Raw genomic sequence first — 21,661 nt, forward strand, 5'->3', positions numbered from 1 at the left:
CAGACAGTAGCAATGGAGTCTTGTTTAAAAGAAAACTGTTAGCATGAGAACAAATAGCCACCGTGACTGAAAGAGGAAGGAAAAAAACACCATAGAAAATCACTACTTTAACTACAGAAAATTCAAGGGAAAAGATGATTCAGCTATGCTGCTTGATTGGCACTAGTGAACTCTGGGAAATGCAGTGAAACAGCAGTGAGCTTTAAGCACCAAGGAAGGAAACTCAGGAACTTGTGCATTGTCACTGCAATACAGTGTAAAGATGTTACAACAGTTTCCTCTCCGTGCACGAGAGTTGTGAGATCTTTCAGTAACCTACAGTGAATACATTAAGTTATACAATATGCATCATGGGGTACAACTAGACTCTGAAATATAATGCCTGCTCTCAAAGTTTACTTTATTTCTCAACTAATTCACAACTTTTGAGGCGCATCACCATGAAGAGCAAATGTATTTTTATTCAGCAGAAGGCATAACCTCAAAAGTCAAGTGTAAAGTGCATCGTCATGAAGTAACCCATCCATAAACACACGTACTCCTTCACTGCCAGTTTTTGCTGACTCGCATATCCAAGGGAGGCCTGGGGTGTCCTGGCAGGGAGTCAAAGGGGGTCACCTGGGGTAGTGCATTGCTGCTGGCTCAGAGTGTGTGTCAGAGGGTGATAAGGCTCCCTGCGTCCTTTTATTTTTTTATATTATTATTATTTATTGTTATTATTTGATCCAAGAAGCCTCCATTGACCTCAAGTTCACATTGAATCGAAGAGCAGGTCAGACCTGGAGATTGAAGAGATTCCCACAAGTGTGCATGAACAGAATTCAGCTGTCGGTTTTTCAAGCCTAGTTCTGATCCCATTGTTTTTAGATCAAAGCTTCCGGGACCGCAGTTTTTGTGCTGATCTCAATTTTATTATGTCCTCAAAAAATGAGGTTCAAAGTCATTTTATGCCATGTTGAGCTGTGTAAAGAAATAGTTGAGTATTTTTCGCTTTCCTTCCGTGAATGATATGAGAATATCACTATCAATCTCATGTCTGTTAAATACAGAGCAGGAGCTGGGAGGTGATCAGCCTAGCTTAGCATAGCAAAGGGAAGCAGTACTCTCAGTAAAACGGACATTCCCAGTGTATTATAGTATATATTATACTATTTGTTTTAATGCACTTCATCAGAAAGAAATGACCTAATAGAATTAGGTTCATAATGTGAGTTATTAATTATTATATAGTTGTTTTTAATGATGCACGCTTCTTTATGATTATCATCCTTTTGGAAATTCCTTGTGTTCTCAGTGTTTTCCTAGACAGTCCTGCAGTGCTTACTCTTCAGCTGACACAGCAACAGTTACTTTCCGTTTAGACATCTGAAAAGGCACTTCTTTATTTCTGGACCGCCACTTTGACTGACCCTTCTAGCACAGTGTACTTCAACCAACATTTCAGCTCCTTTCATTGCTTGAAGCTCAACTAAGTCTTTAACTCCTCACAGCGCTTTCACTCAAATGAACTCTTCAACTTCTTTCAGTACTTAATCTGAAACTTCAACGTCTTTCAGCCCTTCCATTTTAACTACCATTGCAACTTCTTTTACTCATTGTATTGCACTTTGTTCAGTTATCTTTTTCAAATGTTTCAAGTGCAAATTTTCAGCAGTGAGCACATACATTTCCTCCAGAAATTATTAAATAATTGCTTTGTAGTTTAGACAGTTATTATGCCATCATATCTTTCCTGAGATTTCTCTTCTCTCCAGGGCAAATCTACATTAAAACTCAAGGTGATAGCAATATTGGTGAAAAATATCCAAGCATACCTGGGTGTAGTCCAACCAAAATATTGCACTAAATTAAATTCAGGTTGTATAGTGATCATTATGTAACAAATAATATCTGTATGCTGACGTGGGAGTTTTGATACGATGGAGATTGTGGCCTGATATCTCTGTAAGACCATATATCCAGTCTCATACAGCACAGTGCATAAGTGCAAAATGAGATATGCCCACACAATGACTGCATACCCATGCTTAGTCATGAAAGCTGCAGAATATGTGTGTGTATGTAGTCCAAGCAGGATGAGTGAGGGGGCAGAACAACAGAACTGCAGGGGAGGAGGAGGAGGAGGAAAAAAAAGAAAGAAAAGCAGACAGTGGAAGGTCAGAGCGCACAGGAAGTAGAGGGGTTTCCAGAACTCAGCCAGAGTGAAATCTGTTGTTGTTTTTTCCCTTCTCTGGTCTGAAACCTCATTCTCAGCTTGGCCTTCTTCTCACCATACACATCACGAGACAGTTCCCATACAAATGAACAAAAAGCCTACATACTGTATGACTGTCTGTGGGAGAGAAAATGGTCATGAGGATTAGGACACATTTGTTTTGGAGACTTCAGGAAGGAAAACAGCCAGTAAGGAATGTTGATCGTAAATGTAGTAAAGATTGGTTTGGTGGTAATAGAATTTTTGACCTTTTCATCTGAATTCAATAAATGTTTTTTTTTTAAATCTTTCTGTTAACCTTCCTGCCATGTTATCCACTCTCAATAAAAAGAGCTGTAGTAATTCTATAATACATTTCATAAGGCTATTGATATCACACTGGGGTACAAATATGCAACTATTACAAGCCTTAACACCAGAGAAGATAAAGAAATATCATATAGTGTGATAAGATTATCAGATATTACTATTTACCACTGGCACATCAGAAATCCCTGTGTTGTATCGATATACAGTAATCCCTAAAATATTTTGGGTCTACTTCTAGTGAATACAAAAATGATCACTCTGATTTTCTTATTTTCTTGAATGTCAGTTTATAAGGTTGGATCACTGGAATACAGTGTTTCCGTTTGCCAAAAAAAACAAATTGTCATTTAATTATTGTATAATTTATGTCATATCCAGGTTAAGTTTTCCATTTTAAGTTAATGAACAACAGCTAATTACATTGGCTCAAAATCAGCTCCATACAATTTCTTTGTAGAAATTAGGTGGAGGGATGAGGGGTGCTTAAGTTGGGGTCAGGAGTATTTTTTCCAATATTTTTTTTTTTTTATGTACTTGCATATTTTGGGGAATTTCGTTTATTTTTTCCCCTTCTTTCCTTCTCTTTCATGTACATTTGGCATTATATACTGATTACATGCCAGCGTATCTGCATTTGCATATACTGTAGTGATTTATTTAGTGTAAATTAATTAGAATCATTAATTAATTCCTGCCTTCAAAGCAGCTCTGCCTGTGAGATAAATGTTTTAATAACTGAAATGCTACTCTGCTCACCAAGAACATTTTAGTCAAGTTCCCATAAGATATATAGACAACAAAAAGTACATTCATGTAAATCTGATGTCGCTACTGATTTGACTGGAGAAACCAGGGTCTTATATTTAGTTTTCGGCCGTAGTTCTTTTCCCTGCTCCGGAGATAGTAATTTCAGGTCCAGGAACTCTTGGGATGTCTCAATTAGAAATCAGTAATCCGCCGGAAAACAACACAAGAACTCTGTTGTTTCATTGTGTGGGAAAATTACATTTCAGACAATGACGTTATTTTTTAATCTCTCATCAGTCTAATCTTTTTGGATCTTCAGATGTGGTGTAAACGCAAACAGGCTTGCTCAAAAGGGACTTTCCTGATTTAGTTCCTGAGTTCAGATCCTTAGTTCCTTGGACTTAGGGGCTTTATACTGTAGTTACGAATTAATTGGCATAGCCATGTACTTGCAGTACATTTCTTACCTGGTTGTGTCTGATCCATCATATTTACTTCCACAGTACGTCACCCCTGCTTCCCACCACTACCTTGACCTCAGAGCTTCTGGAGTCAATCCAGTAATGACCCCCTATCTGAGTTTCTAAGAAAATGGCGCTAATGAAGGTTAAATTTCAACATATGAGCAGTGGAGGCTTGTTAATGAGTGACCGTTTTCTAGACCTCACAGTGTTTTTACCTGGCACTGGATACTTTGCACAGGGAATCATTTATAACTCCACTCTGACAGCGTTAATGTGGATGCCCAGAAACAGAAAATTCCCTTGTGTTTGTGTGTGTTGAAAGGTGTGTTTCAGACTCTCGAGATGATTAGCTTGTAGTTTGTTTTCCAGAATGTGCTTGATAGGAACAGGTTTGTCCTGGTTGTTTAGCTAAGTTTGATTTCCTATATTTGATTTACTAAAATCAATTGTTGTTTGTTCATTGTTGTATAAATTGAGCGCTTGATATTGATTTCACATTTTGTCTTTTATAAACCAAAATCATGTTGGATCAACACACCGCTGAGAATGCAGTGAAATCTGCAATACAAAGGTGTCACTGTTAGACTTTTACTGTGAAGCATTTACAGGAAAAGTGATGAACCCCAAATCTATCTTTTCATAATGAAACACTCACCCCTGTGAGGGCGAAACGTGGCTTTAAAGCTGGAGTGCAGGACTTTTACATATAAATGAAGATCTGTTACACTGAAGCCCAAGTTCACAAAATGCTGATTAAGCCTATCACTGCTAGGTAAATCTCTCTGTATGCTGGAGTTTTTAAATCTGGTGTCTGTAGTGACTTTCCCGTGCTAGTGAACTAGTAGTGATTCGTTTTATGTCAGCCAGCAATGATTGGTTTGCAACTGTCGACCAGGGTGGACTGTCCTCAGTGCAGCATAACCACGTCACGTCACCAGGGCGGGGACTGGCTCATGTAAAAAGCGTCAGGGGTCTCGGGCATTGACATCCATAGTGTTTGTGTAATTACTCTCACTGCCAGAAGGGGGAGACAAAAGTTCCGCACTGCATCTTTAAACTTGCGCTGTTTTTGGCTGGACTGCAACAGCAGGGCCAGCCCTATAAACACAAATGTCCATGACTGAGTGAGTTACTGAGTGATGAAGCTACACAATTGGTTTGCTGAAGGCAGCTGAAGTATCCCGGAATGCATTTCTCACCAACTGGCAGCGATGGTGGAGATTTTTAGGCTAAAAGCTGTTGTAATTTTCGCTGTAGCACTGTATTAAGTTTTAATATTTTTTCAGGCAAGAAAGTAACTATTTAGATTCCCAATAGGTAAGTCAGCTTATCCAAATAACTCTTTTTGGAAATTTGCTCCAATGTTTTTGGAGATGTGAGGAGCCACTGGCCTGGTAGACCAGCCAGTCATCTCAGCTGCTAGCAGTCCGACTCCTGAGATGATCGGCCGGTCCATGTCCGTTGTCATCCAGGGGAGAACATGATCCGATTAACTGATCTGTGCAGCTCTTTTGAGATGTACCGCTGGCTCTAATGTCTCTGTAACATCTTGATACATGATATAATTCCTTTTGGAAGATTAATGTTGGTCTCACAGATTAAATCTGACAATTTTAGCTGCCATATTAGATTGCCTGAATGTAAAGAGAAGCATCATGTTTTTACTGGACAGAACAACAGCGTTGTCCCTGGGGCTCTATATGTACAGATATCACCACATTTCAATAAATATAAATGTATTAAAATGAACAGATCAGTCTATATTAAATTTTGTTTAATTTAAACGTTTTAATCAAAGCTACATAACTGTTTGGGTTTTTATCATAGCTACATTACAGACTGAATAACATAATTTACTGCATCTCTCTGTCAATGAGGTTATTTTTTTGTGAGGAAAAAAAGTGTTAGTGGAGCTTTGACTTAAGATTATTTTGTCACAGTACAGTCAGGCAATTGATACATTTTAGAGTAATTTAGAGAGAAAATTCTAAACATTTGCTAATTCCAGGTTCTCAAATGTGATTATTTCTTTCTTTTTATATCTAAATTGAATATAATGGGGTTTGGATTCTTTATCTTTCAACTAATGATTGACTGAAGAAAAATAATGGTTTATTTCAAGTGGGGTTTTATTTATTTTCCTCTGCGTTACCCTCTACTAGACTATTACTGAAATCAGGGAAAGCACCATTGAGTTCAATGGGGCCTTGGCTATAAACAAACCAACAGGTTAGCCTTTCTTATTGGAAGAGAAAATGAAGAACGGTAAAATTATTTGGTTTATCCTGGTTCAACTTTGACCGACTGTACTTGCTGTTTTGTTTTTGGGTTTTTTTCGCACATGTTTTTTTTTTCTTCTGTTTTTCTGTAAATGACGGATTATTGCCGACACCTCTGATGCACTTATTTACGGTTTCATAATCAACATTTCTCAATTGCAGAGCACGGAGAGTGTCTTCCAGTAAATGAACTGTTTTCAAGTGTTTCAACACCTGCCACCATGCAAAGTGATACAATAACCATATAGCGATTAAATAAACATTAGGGGTTTCAGGTTTATGTAATGACAACACTGTGGTGTAGAGGGTCAATCTCTCTTTACACATCAAATGAGGAAGAAATGTCACCTCAGATTGATTTCAGAATCTTCTATTCATAATTATGAGTCAACTATGACTGTTGTCGCTATGTGCTTTCTCATGGGGGAATGCTTAGTTTCTGTGAATTAATTAGTACTGTCTAGACCTGCTCTATGTGAAAAGTGCCCTGAGATAACTTCTGTTGTGATTTGGTGCTATATAAATAAAACTAACTTGACTTGACTGTGGCCTGGCTTATAAAGTTACCAATGTTGCCCAATTCCTGGTTTCACTGAACAATATATTGCGTGCCCTTAGCTAAGACGAAACTCTAGCGAAGCGAGTGCTAGTTTCACCCATGAGTTGACATCTTCCGCACTATGATTATGCCCTGTCACTCTCTCTCTCTCACTCTCTCACTCACTGGCTGCCTGGTCAGAGGTTGCCAGACTGTCTGTCAGCCTATGGCCTCGTCCCTCAGGGGACAAAGCTCCCGTTCTTCCTGGGGAAAGCCCCCACCCTGCCGGAATTCTCCCCTCGCCTACGGGTGCAGGGCAGGGAGGGGGGAGAGGGAGGAAGGTAGAGAGAGCATAGAGGAGGCTTAGGTTGAACCGATGTGTGTATGTAAAAGCCAATACAGATATTTTTTGGCTTGGACCGATATTCACCACCTTTTAAATTTAACCATTTCCATGCAAAGTATTTGCAAAGTATTTGCATGGAAATGGGAATACTTTTTCCCTCACTTTTTACAAATGTTTTGTGTTTTCTTCATATTTTTAATGTAAATTTTTTTTTCTGGTTGGGAATATAAACACACAATATCAGATTTCTAGTCATATCAGCCAATATCGGCTTGATATACTTCCACAGTAATGTATCAGTCCACCCCTATCAGAGATTGGGAGGGGGGTGAGGGTGAGAAATGATAGCATACATAGAAAAATGCGGTGAGAGATGGAGATGTAGCTCTAGCGTCGAATTATAGAGAAAATATAATTAAGTGAGGTGCAGAGTGAAGAGGCAGAGAGCGGCTTTGTGGAGCTGACTTTTCCATCTGGCATGTTATCGTGACTGGATGGTTAGAGAGAGACGGCCCCGCAGCTGAAAGGTTACAGCCTCTATCACTACATGCACTGTATGTTCAGCACCGCCACGTCCTCTCGAATGTCCTTGAGCAGGACGTTGAACCTTTGCTTTTGCTCTTTGTATTTCAGGAGCTGTAGGTGTAACTGACTGTTCCCTAAGCAACGCTTCCCCTTAAGTTACTGTTGCTATGCCTGTCAAGCATTCCTTTCTCACACGGCACATATGCAGTTTACAATGATGGCAGCGGCGGATTTACTTTTCCACTCGGAAATTCTTAGTAATTTTTTAAAACAATGGGTTCTTGCTCTCAGAGGTGTACAAAAGCACATTTCTCATTTCTAGTCACTGACTGTCAGTTTTGCTGTTTAAATTGCAATGGTCACACGAAGATTTTAACGAGTATAGCTATCTAGCTAATTAAGCTTATGTTAGCCCCATGAGTTGGTTGAAAAAATACTTTAAGTTAGTCTTTGGCTGACTGATGTTTTCAGCTCACTTGTTTAAGACAAGAATCTTGGAAATGGGGTCTTAAATATAGTGCACTCAATGGCTAAAAAATTGAGGCTAAAGTGAACAGGTCTCAGGCAAAAACTCAACATACTCAACTTTTGATGATTGGCTTCAAAATGGCATTTTTTTCTACCTTGCCAAAGAGCTGATGTCGGCTCATTGCTCATGCCCGTAAACTGCCACCCACTCTGTAGCCTTCTGTAGTTGCTACTGTTTTTCCATGTGTTGTTTACATTGTTCACTTGCATATTTCACATCAGATTCTGGCTCAGACATGTACAGATGTATTTGAGAAGTTGACATTTCGAGAAAGAACAAGAAAAAGAAGTGAAATCCTACTACTGTAGTTTCATTCGCGGTTTGTTTATGTAGCCTCCCGAGCAGCTGGTAGTCGGCTGTGACGCAGCTTCCAGAAGCTAACCAATCAGAACAGGGTGGGCTCATCGGAAGGAGGGGCCTTAAAGAGACAGGAGCTGAAACGGCCAGACAGAGGCTGAACTGAGGGGCTGCATAAAGAACCAGTATAAGATAAATAAGATAAAGAAAATCATTTTTTTGAATTATAAATCATGCAAAGCTACTCTGGTTTAGTCCCAGAATAAAAATATAGAGCTGGAGAGGAGCATAATAGGTCCCCTTTAAAAAAAAAGACACCACACTCCATAAAGATCAATTTTATGTAGGCATTACCAGCCATCTGATTTTGCAGACACTCATTTTGGCAGTTTTATGCTTTGCGGCTAAGACTTCTTGAAATGTAAGGTCATTACATTGGTAATGACGTTAGAGCAAGTTCCCTAAATGAAAGTATTTCACTTCATTTGAAAGTTCAATTTCTTTTTTCCAAAAGGTTGAACTGATTTTGCACGTAAGGCAACTGTTATGAAATCCAAATAGACCTGAGGCTCTTGTTTAATGATGTGGAAAGTGTGGGGAATGTAAACATGCTTGTGACATGCTTATACTTTATCAGTCAGGTAAGCTTATGTTAAATCAGCCTGGGAACGGCCCGTGCAAAAATCCCTGACACTGGTATTCTCACTAAGCTAACTGTTTGCTGGGTTGAGTCAGTCCCAGCACCAAACTCATATCTATGCAGCCGCTAGTACGAGTCATGTCTGCAACTGACACACTCTTGTTTCTGAACAACAAACAATGCCAAACAGAGTCCTGTTGCCATGGAGATCTATCATGGTGTTTTTGTGGCGACATTGTTGGTTTCGCCTCTCTATCAGGAAGACGCTCTGTCTGGGCAAGACTGATCTAGTCATGTTACTTGCTGTTATCCTTTGAAGGAAAGGTGGATTTCCTGCTCTGTTTGCCACTTTTGTTAACACACCTTCTCAAACTGTGATGTCAGGTAGGAGATAGCAGAGGATGTAGATAAAAATCACATGTATGTATCTTTCATGTATTAGCCCAAATTCCAAGTTTATCAGCTCCAAACCCTAAATTTAAAAAAAAAAAAAATTCCTTCTCTTAAATTCCGGTGTCCTACATACGCTGATTATATGCAAAAGACCTCAGGCTATTTGTGTTTGTGCTGTTGCTATAGCTCACTGTACAGCATGTAGGTCATTAAGCGTATGAGTCTGTTTTCCCATGGATCCTGCCTCTGTACTCTGGAGTCATCCTGTCCACACCTAAGTGCACTACTTTGAAACTTCTCAACTTTTTCGCTACAGTTTTGAAGATGTCAACAGCAGACTTAATGTTATTTGGGTCATTGGCTGATTTGGACACAGTGTATTGCCACACGCCGTCCAGTAAGCCACTGACTAATTCGGCAGCTGTCGTCAGTGTGATGGCGGTGGTGAGAGGAGGAAGGTTGAACAGGGCTGAACTGTGGATGCACTCAGGAAGTGGAAAAAGAATGTGGTGTGTATGTGTGCTACTAAGATTACTAAAATGCTTTTGTTACTTGTGTAATTTGCGTGTTTGTCGCTACTTGTGTGTGTGTGTGGACACATTTGTTCATGCATGTGTGTGTACAGGTAGGCTATATCTATCCCTTAAGTGCATAGGGACATTTATATGCATGGATTATGTATATTTATTGTGTGTGTGTGTTATGAAACTGTCAGAACCTTGTTATATATACGCCTGTTGGCCTTTACAATAAATCTGTCTCTGTATGTGTGTGTGTGTGGGTGCATGCACCTGCGCAGGCCTGGAGCCAGGGACTGTGTTTGCCCCTTTTCCCAGCATGACTGTTGTTAAACCTATTTACATCACAGGATGGATGGAATGCTATGAGGCTGTCTGTCTTTCTATTTCTTGATGAACGACAGTTCAGTATCCATCCGCTCAACACCTCTGTGCAGAGCCCACCACGTACGGTTTTGATCACAGGTTTTAGTCTCTGTACAGGCACAGTGTAACCAAACCTGGCAACCACTGTGACCACAGGACTTCAAGATGCCCTTCATAGTCACTGTGTGCACCGAGAAATATTTGCATCATGCATGACATCGCATCACAAGTTGCCATTTTTAGTCCTGTGTATGTCAAACAAACAATGTTGAAAGGCGTTTCCCCCCGCTTCCAATCCTTATGCTAAGCTAGGCTAACCATGTCCTGACTCCACGTCTATATTTAACGCAGATGTGATGTTGATAATGAGTCTCATCTCACTCTCGGAAACAAAGTCAAAATGTTGAACGATTACATGACTTAAACCAGAGGTAAATTGGGTCAATGTAGACTAACATTAAAGCAGCTACAATCAATATTTTTGTTCAAAGTGAGAGGCATCACTTGTGGTGATGAGAATTATCACCCCACTCTGTAGGAAGCTACATAGCGAGTTTCAGATCATTGTTCATCCGTCTGACTGCCGCTTTATTGTTGAGGTTCACCCTCACCTCTCCCACCGCAGCTCAAGAAATGTGTGAAAACGTCAAGCTGTACACCATCCAGACGATTTTTTTTGTTGTTGTTGATGATGAGAAATGTTTTGACAGATTATGTACAGTACTTGTCAAGAAGTTTTGATAAATCTCACATTTCCCATTGACTACTTGAAAGGTACAAATTAGGTCTAAACATGCCAATAATGCAGGGCATGTAATACAACCCATACACCCCTGTGATTTAGACTACACCTCTGTTTGTGTCTGTGTATGGTAGTTTCCTGGCATGTGTATTCATCTGTATATGCATGTATCCTTTAGGTGCATATGCTTCTGTATGTGTGTGTGTGTGTTTGCAGAGATTTCTTATGCTTTCCTGCTTGTGTGCAGCCGGGCATATTGCTAAAAAACAGACATAGTGTGAATGAATGTGTGTCCTGTGTTAAGTGTGTGTATGTGTTTCTGCTTGCCAATGTAGAGAGAGCGCTTTGTGTGTGTGTGTGTGTGTGTGTGTGTGTGTGCACACCATTATCTATAATTCTGCTTTCTAGGTCCAGGCAGCCACTTTTAGCTGTGCTCTGTCTCACTCAATCATATGATAACAATCAACATTCAGCACCTCTCTCTCCCTCTTTCTCTCTCTCTCTCTCTCTCTCTCTCTCTCTCTATATCTCTTCTCTATCTCTCTCTCTCTATCTCTCTCTCTCACACACACACACACACACACCTCTCTTGCTCTACATAGCAGCACCTCCATGTCCCTCCCCGCCTGTCTCTGTCAGTGTCTGGAGTCACATGACCCCTCTTAACCTCCGTTTCCTAAAATAGCGCTCTGCTTATTGTGCACAATGAACAGCGAGCGGGAATCGCAAATCGGCTCCTGCTTTTTTTTTTTTTCAAGGGAGAGTCCCGCCACCGGAGGCTAATTGGCCGATACCGGCGTCACTTCCTGGAAGTGGGGTCGCGGGCGCAGCGAGCAAGCGGCCGGGTGGAAATAGGGGTGACTGCCCGGGGCTTGTTTTTACCAGACGCTGATCGGCAAGCGGACAAAAGAAGTGGAGCAAGGGATCAGGCCTGTTGCAGTAAATACCAGCGCCCCCCCCCTCCCAGCAACACCACCACCACCACCACCACCACCGCCACCCCCTCCCTGAGGGCCTGCGGAATTGACAGAAACAATGACTCAGCCGTAGAATGGACAGAAATTGATTTTTCTGCAAAAAGGTTAAATGAGTGGGCACTTTTTTCTCACTGTAGAGGTTTTTGTTTTGGCCACTGGCTACTTTTGCTATTTTATTGTTTGCGCCTTCCTCTTGAGGCAGAAGTTGATGCGAAAGTTTGTGATGGACGTACATTAGTGTCGTTTCTTCCCATTAGAAAGCTGTCTGGCTGTTAGAATAAAGACCGTTACCAATGTGAAGTAAAAGCCTTCATTAACTATCAGTCTTTGCACCTGTCATCATTATAGACATAACATGCACAAAATCACACACGTGTTGCTATGGAAGGTATCTGCATGTGTGGTTTCAGCAAAACTGTGTGCAGAAATTGTCTTGCAACTACATTATGAAAGAACCATGTCTCCTATCCCCTTTAACATTCACACACACACACACACACACACACACAGAGCAGACAACACAACCTCTTGTGATGCATTCCTTTGTGACGTCAAACTCGCTGCCTCTGGGCTACGAGGCGCAGCACAGGATGTCTGAGAGAGAGAGACAAAGACAGAGACAACAAAGAGAGAAAGAGAGAGAGTATGTGTATGAGAAAGATGAAATATGTGTGGTAAAAGAAAAGACAGATTTTTCAGTGAAAGATAGTCGAAAGAAGGAGCAAAAAAAAAAAAAAAGGAAAAGAGCGGCGAGCCCAGAAAGTCGGAAAGTGACTGCAAATAGCAGTAGTCTTACTTCCCTATAATAAGTCAAATTCTTTGCTGCTTCTCCTCCCTGTGTTTGACGGCCAGCCTTGCCCTGAGCAATGCCCGGCCTGCCAGCAAAGGGGAAGAGAGGCACGGCTGCCGATCATACTGAGACATGTGATACAGAGTCACACCGCAGCAACCCACGTCGTCGACATTATATTCTATTTTCATAGAAAGTCGCCCGGCGAGCCTTCCAACACTGTGTGGTTACACAACATTGGCTGGTTACCAAAATGTGTTTACTTATAGGTTATTACATTTTACAGTGTGTACTTTTCTCATTTTGGATTTCTGTTTGTGTGTCTATGTTTAGATCGACCTATACTTTCATGTCAGTCATCCATATCTGATTGTTCCATATTACTGCTGAGATTTTAATCAATCTGGATTCAACCATTGATTCATCAAATCCTGGCTCCAATTGTTGTCATATTATTGAAGTATGAAAAGCAACACGGTTATGTTGATGGCAAAAACCACAGTTTTCAGTAGATTTAAGGTTTCATAATCCCCAGTGAGAGTAAGAATGGTTTTTGTCATTTGTAGGTCAAAAGGTTTACAGACGTTTATGTGAAAACTGGGCTAAATTTGGTTAAGAAGTGAATGTTTTTAAGACATCTAGGTTTCTTATGATCCTTGGTTCACAAGCAATGACTATATTTGAATAGGTAGTTAGGACCTGCTGCACATTCAAATACAGTCATTTAATGTAATCTAGATGTTTAAAAACTATTTAGTTTTCAACCATAAAGCCCAGTTTTAACCTGCAAATCCATGTTCACTAGGGTCATTTGATGTAATAAATATTTTGTGATTCTTTCTGATTGAAAGCTAAAATGAAGAAAACCAGAAATATTCTCTGTCTTGACATAAAAAAGCTGAGTGTGGGCCGTTTTCCTCGGATGTCCTATTGTTAGCAAATTATTGAGCATTATGACCACAACTGGGAACATCAAAAACATTCCAGGAAATGCTTTGTCACGTTAGACCACATTCCTCCTGGCATGAAATAAATCTTGCTAAGTAATAATACATCCTTTCCTGACATTCCTGTCTTTTGTGGAAGTTTTAGCCACACCTTCAAGCGTCACTTCTGGTCCACCACATTCTTAATAACTCATGCGCTGACACATGCGTACGGTGAGGCAGATGGAAGTGAGGTAGATCCAGACTTCACTTTCAGGAATCCAGTGAAATCCTTTTTGGAATTGGTTCCAATTCATTACTCAACCTTAGCAGAGGTGTCAGCGTGAAGAACTGAACATGAGAATGGCCAGTGGATTTAGGGTCTTAAGAGTAGTCCGACAAGCCAAATCAGTGCATGATTTAGAAATCCTAACAATATACTGTATGAATACTGTTTGGGACAAAAAAAAGCTGGAACTTCAATTTATGACATATGCAGTGTTTTGACGCCAGCATTTTTGAAGTTGCACTGATATTTTGAAAGAGTTTCAGAAGCCTATAAACTCTTTAGTTTTCTCAGTCATGATAATTAATGCAAATAAGCCAGTCCCTGCAGAACTTGAGATAACTTGTACTTTTGAAAAATTGTCCTACTTTGTCTGCAAGAAATAGCTAAATCAACCCAGAAGTGTTCACAATGATGCATGATGACACGGCACTAACAAACTACATCATCATTGAACCACTTATTGGTTCTGTGCACCTGATCAGTTGAAGTGTTTGGGTTTATTTTGTTCTTCATTTAAACATATTTCAGTTTTCTTTTACCAGGTTTCAGTCTTATCATCTTGACACATTTAAAATGTGGTTTTGTTTGGTGCTTTCCGTCTTGTGTTGCATTGAGGGCTTATTAGACTGCACAGTCAGTTACTTTGTTACAGCTTTGCTTGCTGCACAGGAAATATGAATTGATAATATGAATTGATAATCAAATAAGCATCCGAGTCTATGATGCAATGTCATAATAATGATTTCCATTGATTTCTTTGGTTACTTTTAACCCAATTTTGCTGCAAAACAAAACTTTAAAAATCCAAAAATAACCTACTTATTACCAAAATAGGAATAGCAAGATTTCCATGTGACAGCCGACACACATCTGATCATCTGAAAGAGGGTTCTGCTTTGAACAAACATGTAACTCAGCAGCTATATGATGGTGGTCTGTAGGTATTAGATAAGATACAGGAAAGATGAATATCACCATACTCTAAAGGAATAATGTGTTGGGAAACATTGACTTGTTGGTCAGTTGAGTCATTAGACCAACAGTTTTGTAACTCCAGCGTGCTTCAGCAAACAATGGCACAATAGTAAATGATAGTGTGATGAATTTTGCTGCAACACATTATCATACACTATTGCTATTGTGATCAGAGGCTGTGATGCGGGAGCAGTGTGGGTGGTTGTTGGGCAGCAAGATAAAAGAATCAAAACTGATCCTTTAAAAAAAAAAAAAAAAAAAAAAAAAAAGCTGCTATAAAGTGATAATAAGATGAGTGGAGGAAAACCCCAAACAAACCAGCAGTGATACACAAGAGCTGCTGAATTCATTTTAACAATTATGCTTCCTCTCTATTCGCCCATGTGACCCAAATTGTTGAGCCAGTTCACTGATGTCGCAGCACGTTTGGCCTTGTTCCCAAGCACATGATCTCAGCTCGGCACGCTGAGCCAAAACATGCTAACCTCCGACCTTAGTGTGAATGTTAAGTACGAACCTACCAGGTGGACTAAGCTCACTAAACTGACCAATGGGATGCTCACTCAAACATGGTGTGTCTGTTATAAGGGCAGCGATTTATGTTGTTTACACTGATTTGACAAAATGGAAGTGTAGTGTGTCATAGGATATGTGGAAATGTGTTTCAGTGTCAGCTTAGATTGTAGTGGCCTAAATAGGAGAAAAAGAGGAAGTGAAAAAGACTCAAAGAATGTGTGAATGTGAGGACAGAACTCACTCTACAGGAAAGAAAAAGACAAAAGTGATACAACCATTTCATACATGTACCTGTTTAAAACCTGACCTGTCTCTCTCTCCTTCTTCCCTCTCTTCTTGCCTACCTGTCTGTCCTCTCTCTCCAGTCCTTCTGGCTCAGCCCATAGAGAATGAATGTATGGAGGGTTTGACGTTGAAGATCACTGACTTCGGCCTGGCGAGAGAGTGGCACAAGACCACCAAGATGAGCACTGCTGGCACCTACGCCTGGATGGCCCCTGAGGTCATCAAGTCCTCCACGTTTTCCAAGGGCAGCGACGTCTGGAGGTGAGTGCTTGTGTGTGTTTCTGTGTGAGCAGGGATGTGGAAGTGTCTGAAGCCCAGAGATATTCAGCAGCCGTGTAAAATACAGTGGAGCATAGCCAGACCAGAAAACTGAATTTTTCTAAGGAAAGGGGATATAGATTTAATCAAAGTACCTTGAAAGGATAGTTAAGGATACTGGGAAATACAGTTATTTGCTTTCTTGCCGAGAGTTAGATGTGAAGAGTGATACCTCTCTCAGACATCTCATCTAGCTTTTCCAAAATTTCTAACTATTCCTTTAACATAAAACAAGACTAGCTGCATGTCCAGATAGAACACAAAGCATATTTTCACTTGCAGGTATTTGAACGCTGGACCATTTCTGTTTATTCTCCCCAAACAGCCAAAATACCAACTGTACATTAGCTGTAAGCTCGCTAGCAACAGACGCACCAACCGTGTCTTTTGGAGTATTTCTGTGTGCTTGTGTTCAGCTCAGCTTCTGAATGGACTCAGAACTCACCAGAGACTCTATTTCATTCTGTTATATCCCTCCAGTCTCTCTCTCCTTTTCCCTCTCGTCCCTGTACATTTATAAAGTAAATATAGCTATGATAGCTACTCTGTGAGGCTGTGTTTATACACAGCGGTGCTTTGAGCTCAATGCTCAAGCCAGCATGCTAACATGCTCGTAGCGACAATGCTAATATGCTGACATTAAGCAGGTCTACCATATTAGTTTAGTGTGTTAGCATGCTAACATTTGCTAATTAACTGAGGCTGATGGGAATGTCATTTGCAGGCATTTGATGACAAACCAAAGTATTGGACAGATTGAAATGTTGACCTGATGGTGTCACCAGATGAAAGGTTATTATAGTTCATCCTGAGTGGAACATGAACCCCTTTGTGTGAATACATTTCATGGCAGTCCATCAAGCAGTTGTGAAGTGTCATTTTCACTAATGTGTTTGAAGGAGCGCTAATATAAATAGTACGAAAATATAATTAGCTGTTTTATTTAATGTATAAATTGGTGCATCAATTTTGACAATTCTTTTTTAAAATCTGTCTCTAGCAAATCACCCAACTTTATGGAAGTGCAATATTAAATCATGGAATATACCCCTGTGACGTTCAATATTGAGATCAGGCTTTTATAGTAGCAGAAGTAGTATAAAATAATTATCTGCCGCTCCTCAGCAGGACAGTGGACCTCCTGCAGCGGTCTGTGGACAGAAAACCTCATAAAAATGGCAGGAAAAGGGTGAAAGTGCAGAGAAGTGATGGTGGGAGACAGAATGATGAAGAGATGGAGGGACATAGTGATGGATTGCAGCAGGGCAGCCGCAGCCATGTGATGGCGTCTCTTCAAAGAGCTGCTCTGTGCTTTGTTGTGGGACATGTGTACTGCACACTGTCCCATTGTCTCCAGTATAGACAGAGAAGGAGGCCACACACCAGACCTAACCGCAGCCCTTTATCTGTGAATAGCTCTGTGTGTGTGTGTGTGTGTATGTGTGTGTATGTGTGTGTGTGTGTGTACATACAGTATTTGTGTGTGTGTTTGGTCACATCTACACAAAAAGAGAAGAGTCTCTTGATTATGGTTTGTGGTTGTATAACAATGACATTGACAACTGTGATTTTTTTTTTTATGTGATTCGTGATGGCTTTTAAGTGCCACATGAATTTGCATTTGAAATGAAGCAAGCAGGGGTGTTTTTGCTCGGCGATAGGGGAAAATATAAATAATCTATTAAAGCAATAACACACTCACAGCTCTGCTACATTGTGTTTATAGCAGTTATTCTCATATGCTATGGTTTAATTTTAATTCTGTGGATTTGGATCTTTTCATCCATTCTTAAATGGCTCTTTGCAGCAGCATTCAGAACCTATATGAAAGCAATTGAGCATGCTGTTACAGAGGACCCTTTTGAAAGTGTCCTTGAGAACATCAAAAAGGATTTTGCTATGGTACAAGCTACTTAAGGAATTTTCTGGTACTTTAAGGAATTCAATTTAGTAAGAGTGTACAGTTTTTATACCCTAATGGGCTCAGTGCCATCTCACTATCTCACACACACATCCTCTCAGTTTCTATCTCCCCCGTCTATCGACAACAAACCCACGCAGGCTCATTTTCACAGCAATCACTGCACAATCTGGAAAACAGCAAAATGAGCGAGTAGCAGGCGGGCAGGCAGGCAGCCCTGCTCTGAAAATGAAGGGTAATCTTTGTTCTACTATTCTTTCTCATCTGTCTACGGCCACTCGTCTCCAAAGCCGCCACGCAGAGACGACGACCGCCTCGGGGCGAGCCGACAAGCAGCATTTCTGCACAGTCACAGTGTGTGGAAGTTGTAATTAAAGAACTAAATAAAAAAAGGCTGCGGCCTGCGCTCTCCACTTAGCGAGCCTCCACAGTGCGTTCAGTCAGGTCCGGGCAAGGGCTAATTGACAGTGTGGGAGATCCAAGTCCTGCGCCACGCTTCATCTTCTTAGGACACAGGGCTGCTCCCATTGTGTGGGCTCAAAAGTCCTCTGTGTGTGTGTGTGTGTTTGTGTGTATTTGTGTTTGTACAAGTGCTGCATGCACGAGTTCACATTGCTTTGCAAGCATATGTTTCAACAAGCAAAAATATTCCATCGCACAAATGTGTCCTGGTTCTGTTCTGTCAGTTCTATGATGATAAATGTGTTGTATATAAATGTAAATGTGTTTCTATAAGTAATAATATGTTCTGCAAAGCAAAAAGCAGAAAAAGCTACCATCCAAACACCATAGACGACCCAGTGTGTAAAAGTGTTATCTTGTCATGTCAGGTCAGAACTAAATGGGCTATTATTCTTTTAAAAACATCATCATATACAGTATGTAAATAGTAAGGACATAGGTGTCAGTCATGTTGAAATATCCCATTTTGTAACAAAACACATTTCATACCACCTCTCAGTATCTGTGCTGCAAATGTCTGCAGGCATGAGTCAGAGGACAAAACATTATCATGTATTTCAATACATAAACAACTTTTTTTTCTTAACTGGATCCAGTTATACTGGATTTTCAACAGTGTTTCCCTCCCCAAACCTAAGGAATAGCCTTACATTCAGCAATATAATGTGATTGGGAGCTGACAGCTTAGTGTGACTGACTTTCTTTTAACCAATTTACTGTGTATAAATGTAGAACAATGTCAAAATGTATATTTAAACCACCCATAACCTCTAAATATATCTTAAAGCTGCACTTATCAATATTTCTGATATTAACAGTGGTTCAAATGACTGTGTGTAATGTGAAAGTGGTCACTCGTGATGAGTAACTCACAGAAAATTATCACCCACCTCTGCAGTCCCTCTCAGCTCTGTGAGAGGCTTTTTAGCTTTTTTAGCTCATTGTCTTGGTTTTCAGCCGGTAAACTCTGCTCTCATTGTCATTGTTTCCAGCTGCAGCATGCAGCTGTTGTCAGCAAACAAGCTCTGAACTCACTGTACACTACCTGCCCAAACAACAGATAGACCAAGTTTGCGACTAGCTTAGTGGAGCATCTATCAGCTAATAAGTTCCAGGTATTTTCTTGAGGAGCCGTTGGAGACCAAAACAGAACTAGCAATCGTTTGCTACCACATTTGCCTCAACAGCATTATAAGGTTTTAATATGACAGTGTTGTTCTTCTCATCGTGTTCCACTGCCCACCAGAGGCCAACAAATGAATTGATACAAGCCACTATGTGTGGAAATTAAAAATTGTAGATTTTGGCACCCTCTATTGGTAGCATCACAGAAGACACTATGGCAGACCCAGGAATCTGACCCCAGAACACTGAGTTGAAAGGCCTGAAAGCAACACATTTGTTTTCCCGCAAACAAATGCTGCTCTAATAACAGAAGAGTTTTACATATGGAGGCATTAAGATCACCATAAAAGTCGTCATCAGTTCTCTTTGCTAGAAGGCTTTCACTGTGAAGCATCTAGAGGAGGTATTGAGTTTGCAGCTTTTGAACATAAGGATATTCTCATATGTAACTGGTTTACAATGCTGTAGTGGTTAGGTGTAATACTATGTAAAAATGTGAAAATACTGTAACAGGAAGCTAGTTTGGTTTTATATCCTGCATTTAACTGTGGTCTGAATGTGCTCTCTCATGCCTTGTTGTCTGTATTTTTTCCCTCCAGCTATGGTGTTCTGCTGTGGGAGCTGCTAACAGGAGAGGCACCCTACAAAGGGATTGATGGACTTGCTGTCGCCTATGGAGTCGCCGTCAACAAGCTCACCCTGCCCATCCCTTCCACGTGTCCCGAGCCCTTCGCCCAGCTCATGTCAGGTGGGACGTGTGTTGATATGTGCAGAGATGTAATTGAATGCACTCAGAGCACTGTGAAGAGTGACTTTCAGTAAACTGGTGTGAGAGTACTCTTGCGTGAGATCAAATTTGTGTCCCCAGCACGCTCTCTTTCCATTTCCCCAAAGCTGGTTTGAAATTGAGAAAAACAAATTCCTGTATGTTGTTAATAACGTGGCTGTAGAGGGGAAGTGTTTTGCACTGGAGCCACCTTGTGCAATATGTTTGTGCCCATATGTCCTCTGTCTTTGTTCAGTTTCTTGTCAAAAAGAAATCCAGTGGATCCTCACAGTCACCTGCACTTGCTAACACACTAAAGGCCTATCTGCGTCATTCCTGACACAAACTTCCCAACAGGCAGAGAAAGATATTTTTATTCTTTCTGCTTAGCCCCTTCTCTTGATGTCAGCTTGTCTTTTACGGTTGTATTTTAAAAAAAAGAGAGATCAGTGCACAAAACCACCGATAGCCACCTCAGAGGATTAATTAATTATCGGATTGGTTTTTGATCTGCTTGTAATGCCCAAAGTGTTGCAGCAAATTATGCAAAACCCCCCACAGCAAGTTAATTAAGCATAACACTTTGAATAAGTGATCAGCTTGACTCTAGATTGTGCTCACACAAGTGCCTGAAATATGTGTAAATAAAAATTAGAGGCAGTGCAGGATATGAAGTGTAATGAGTGCAGAAATATCCACCTCAGTAAGTAATCTGGCCTTATTTTAAGTGTTAAAATCCTAATGAACGCCTTTCAACAGGGTGATAAAATTCACATTTTCTTCAGTGCAGATCTGTAACTCTTAGGATTATGGTGAATCAGTGAGTGACTTCCTCCTTTCATGTCCCTTGATTCAAGAAAACGCTCAAAAGAAGTGAAACCATACTGGACACAAGTGAACGTGTCTCACTTTTTTGTCAGATGTTTTCCACTCAGTTTGAGGAAACAAGATTTTACAACCAAACTAACTCTAAATAGCTAACTCTAAATAACCTCTTTGTAAGTTAAGCACACACTAGGATTTTCCAGCATGAAACTCCTTAATACCCGCTTTGCTCCTGTTAGGTAATCTATTATTTTTGTGTCAGTGTGTGAGGACAGCCTTGCAGTTGTAATAGTAACAAGTGTTATTCTGTATCTGAATGCTGTAGTGTGGTAAACCCTTGTTTCTGACTGTGTGTGCTTTTATGTGTAACAGAGTGCTGGGACCAGGACCCCCACCGCAGACCCAATTTTTGCTCCATTCTGGCCCAGCTGACGGCCCTGGAGCAGCAGGTGAAGGAAGAGATGCCGCAGGACTCCTTCCACTCCCTGCAGGAGGACTGGAAACTGGAGATCCAGGACATGTTCGATGAACTCCGGGCTAAAGAGAAGGTAAGAGGCAGTTAGCCATGGCTTAGGTTA

At 40.6% G+C, this 21,661-nt stretch overlaps 1 protein-coding gene across 1 annotated transcript in view; it reads left to right on the top strand.

The window, feature by feature from the left end:
* Window positions 1-21,661, top strand: part of LOC137174106 (mitogen-activated protein kinase kinase kinase 11) — a 57,271-nt gene that overhangs the window by 10,860 nt on the left and 24,750 nt on the right. The window contains exons 2-4 of the mRNA XM_067579169.1: window positions 15,747-15,927; window positions 20,092-20,240; window positions 21,456-21,631. Coding sequence (XP_067435270.1) covers window positions 15,747-15,927; window positions 20,092-20,240; window positions 21,456-21,631 — 506 coding nt within the window. The remainder of the gene's footprint in view (window positions 1-15,746; window positions 15,928-20,091; window positions 20,241-21,455; window positions 21,632-21,661) is intronic.

Source organism: Thunnus thynnus, chromosome 22, assembly GCF_963924715.1.
Source record: "Thunnus thynnus chromosome 22, fThuThy2.1, whole genome shotgun sequence".
NCBI classification, from domain to species: domain Eukaryota; kingdom Metazoa; phylum Chordata; class Actinopteri; order Scombriformes; family Scombridae; genus Thunnus; species Thunnus thynnus.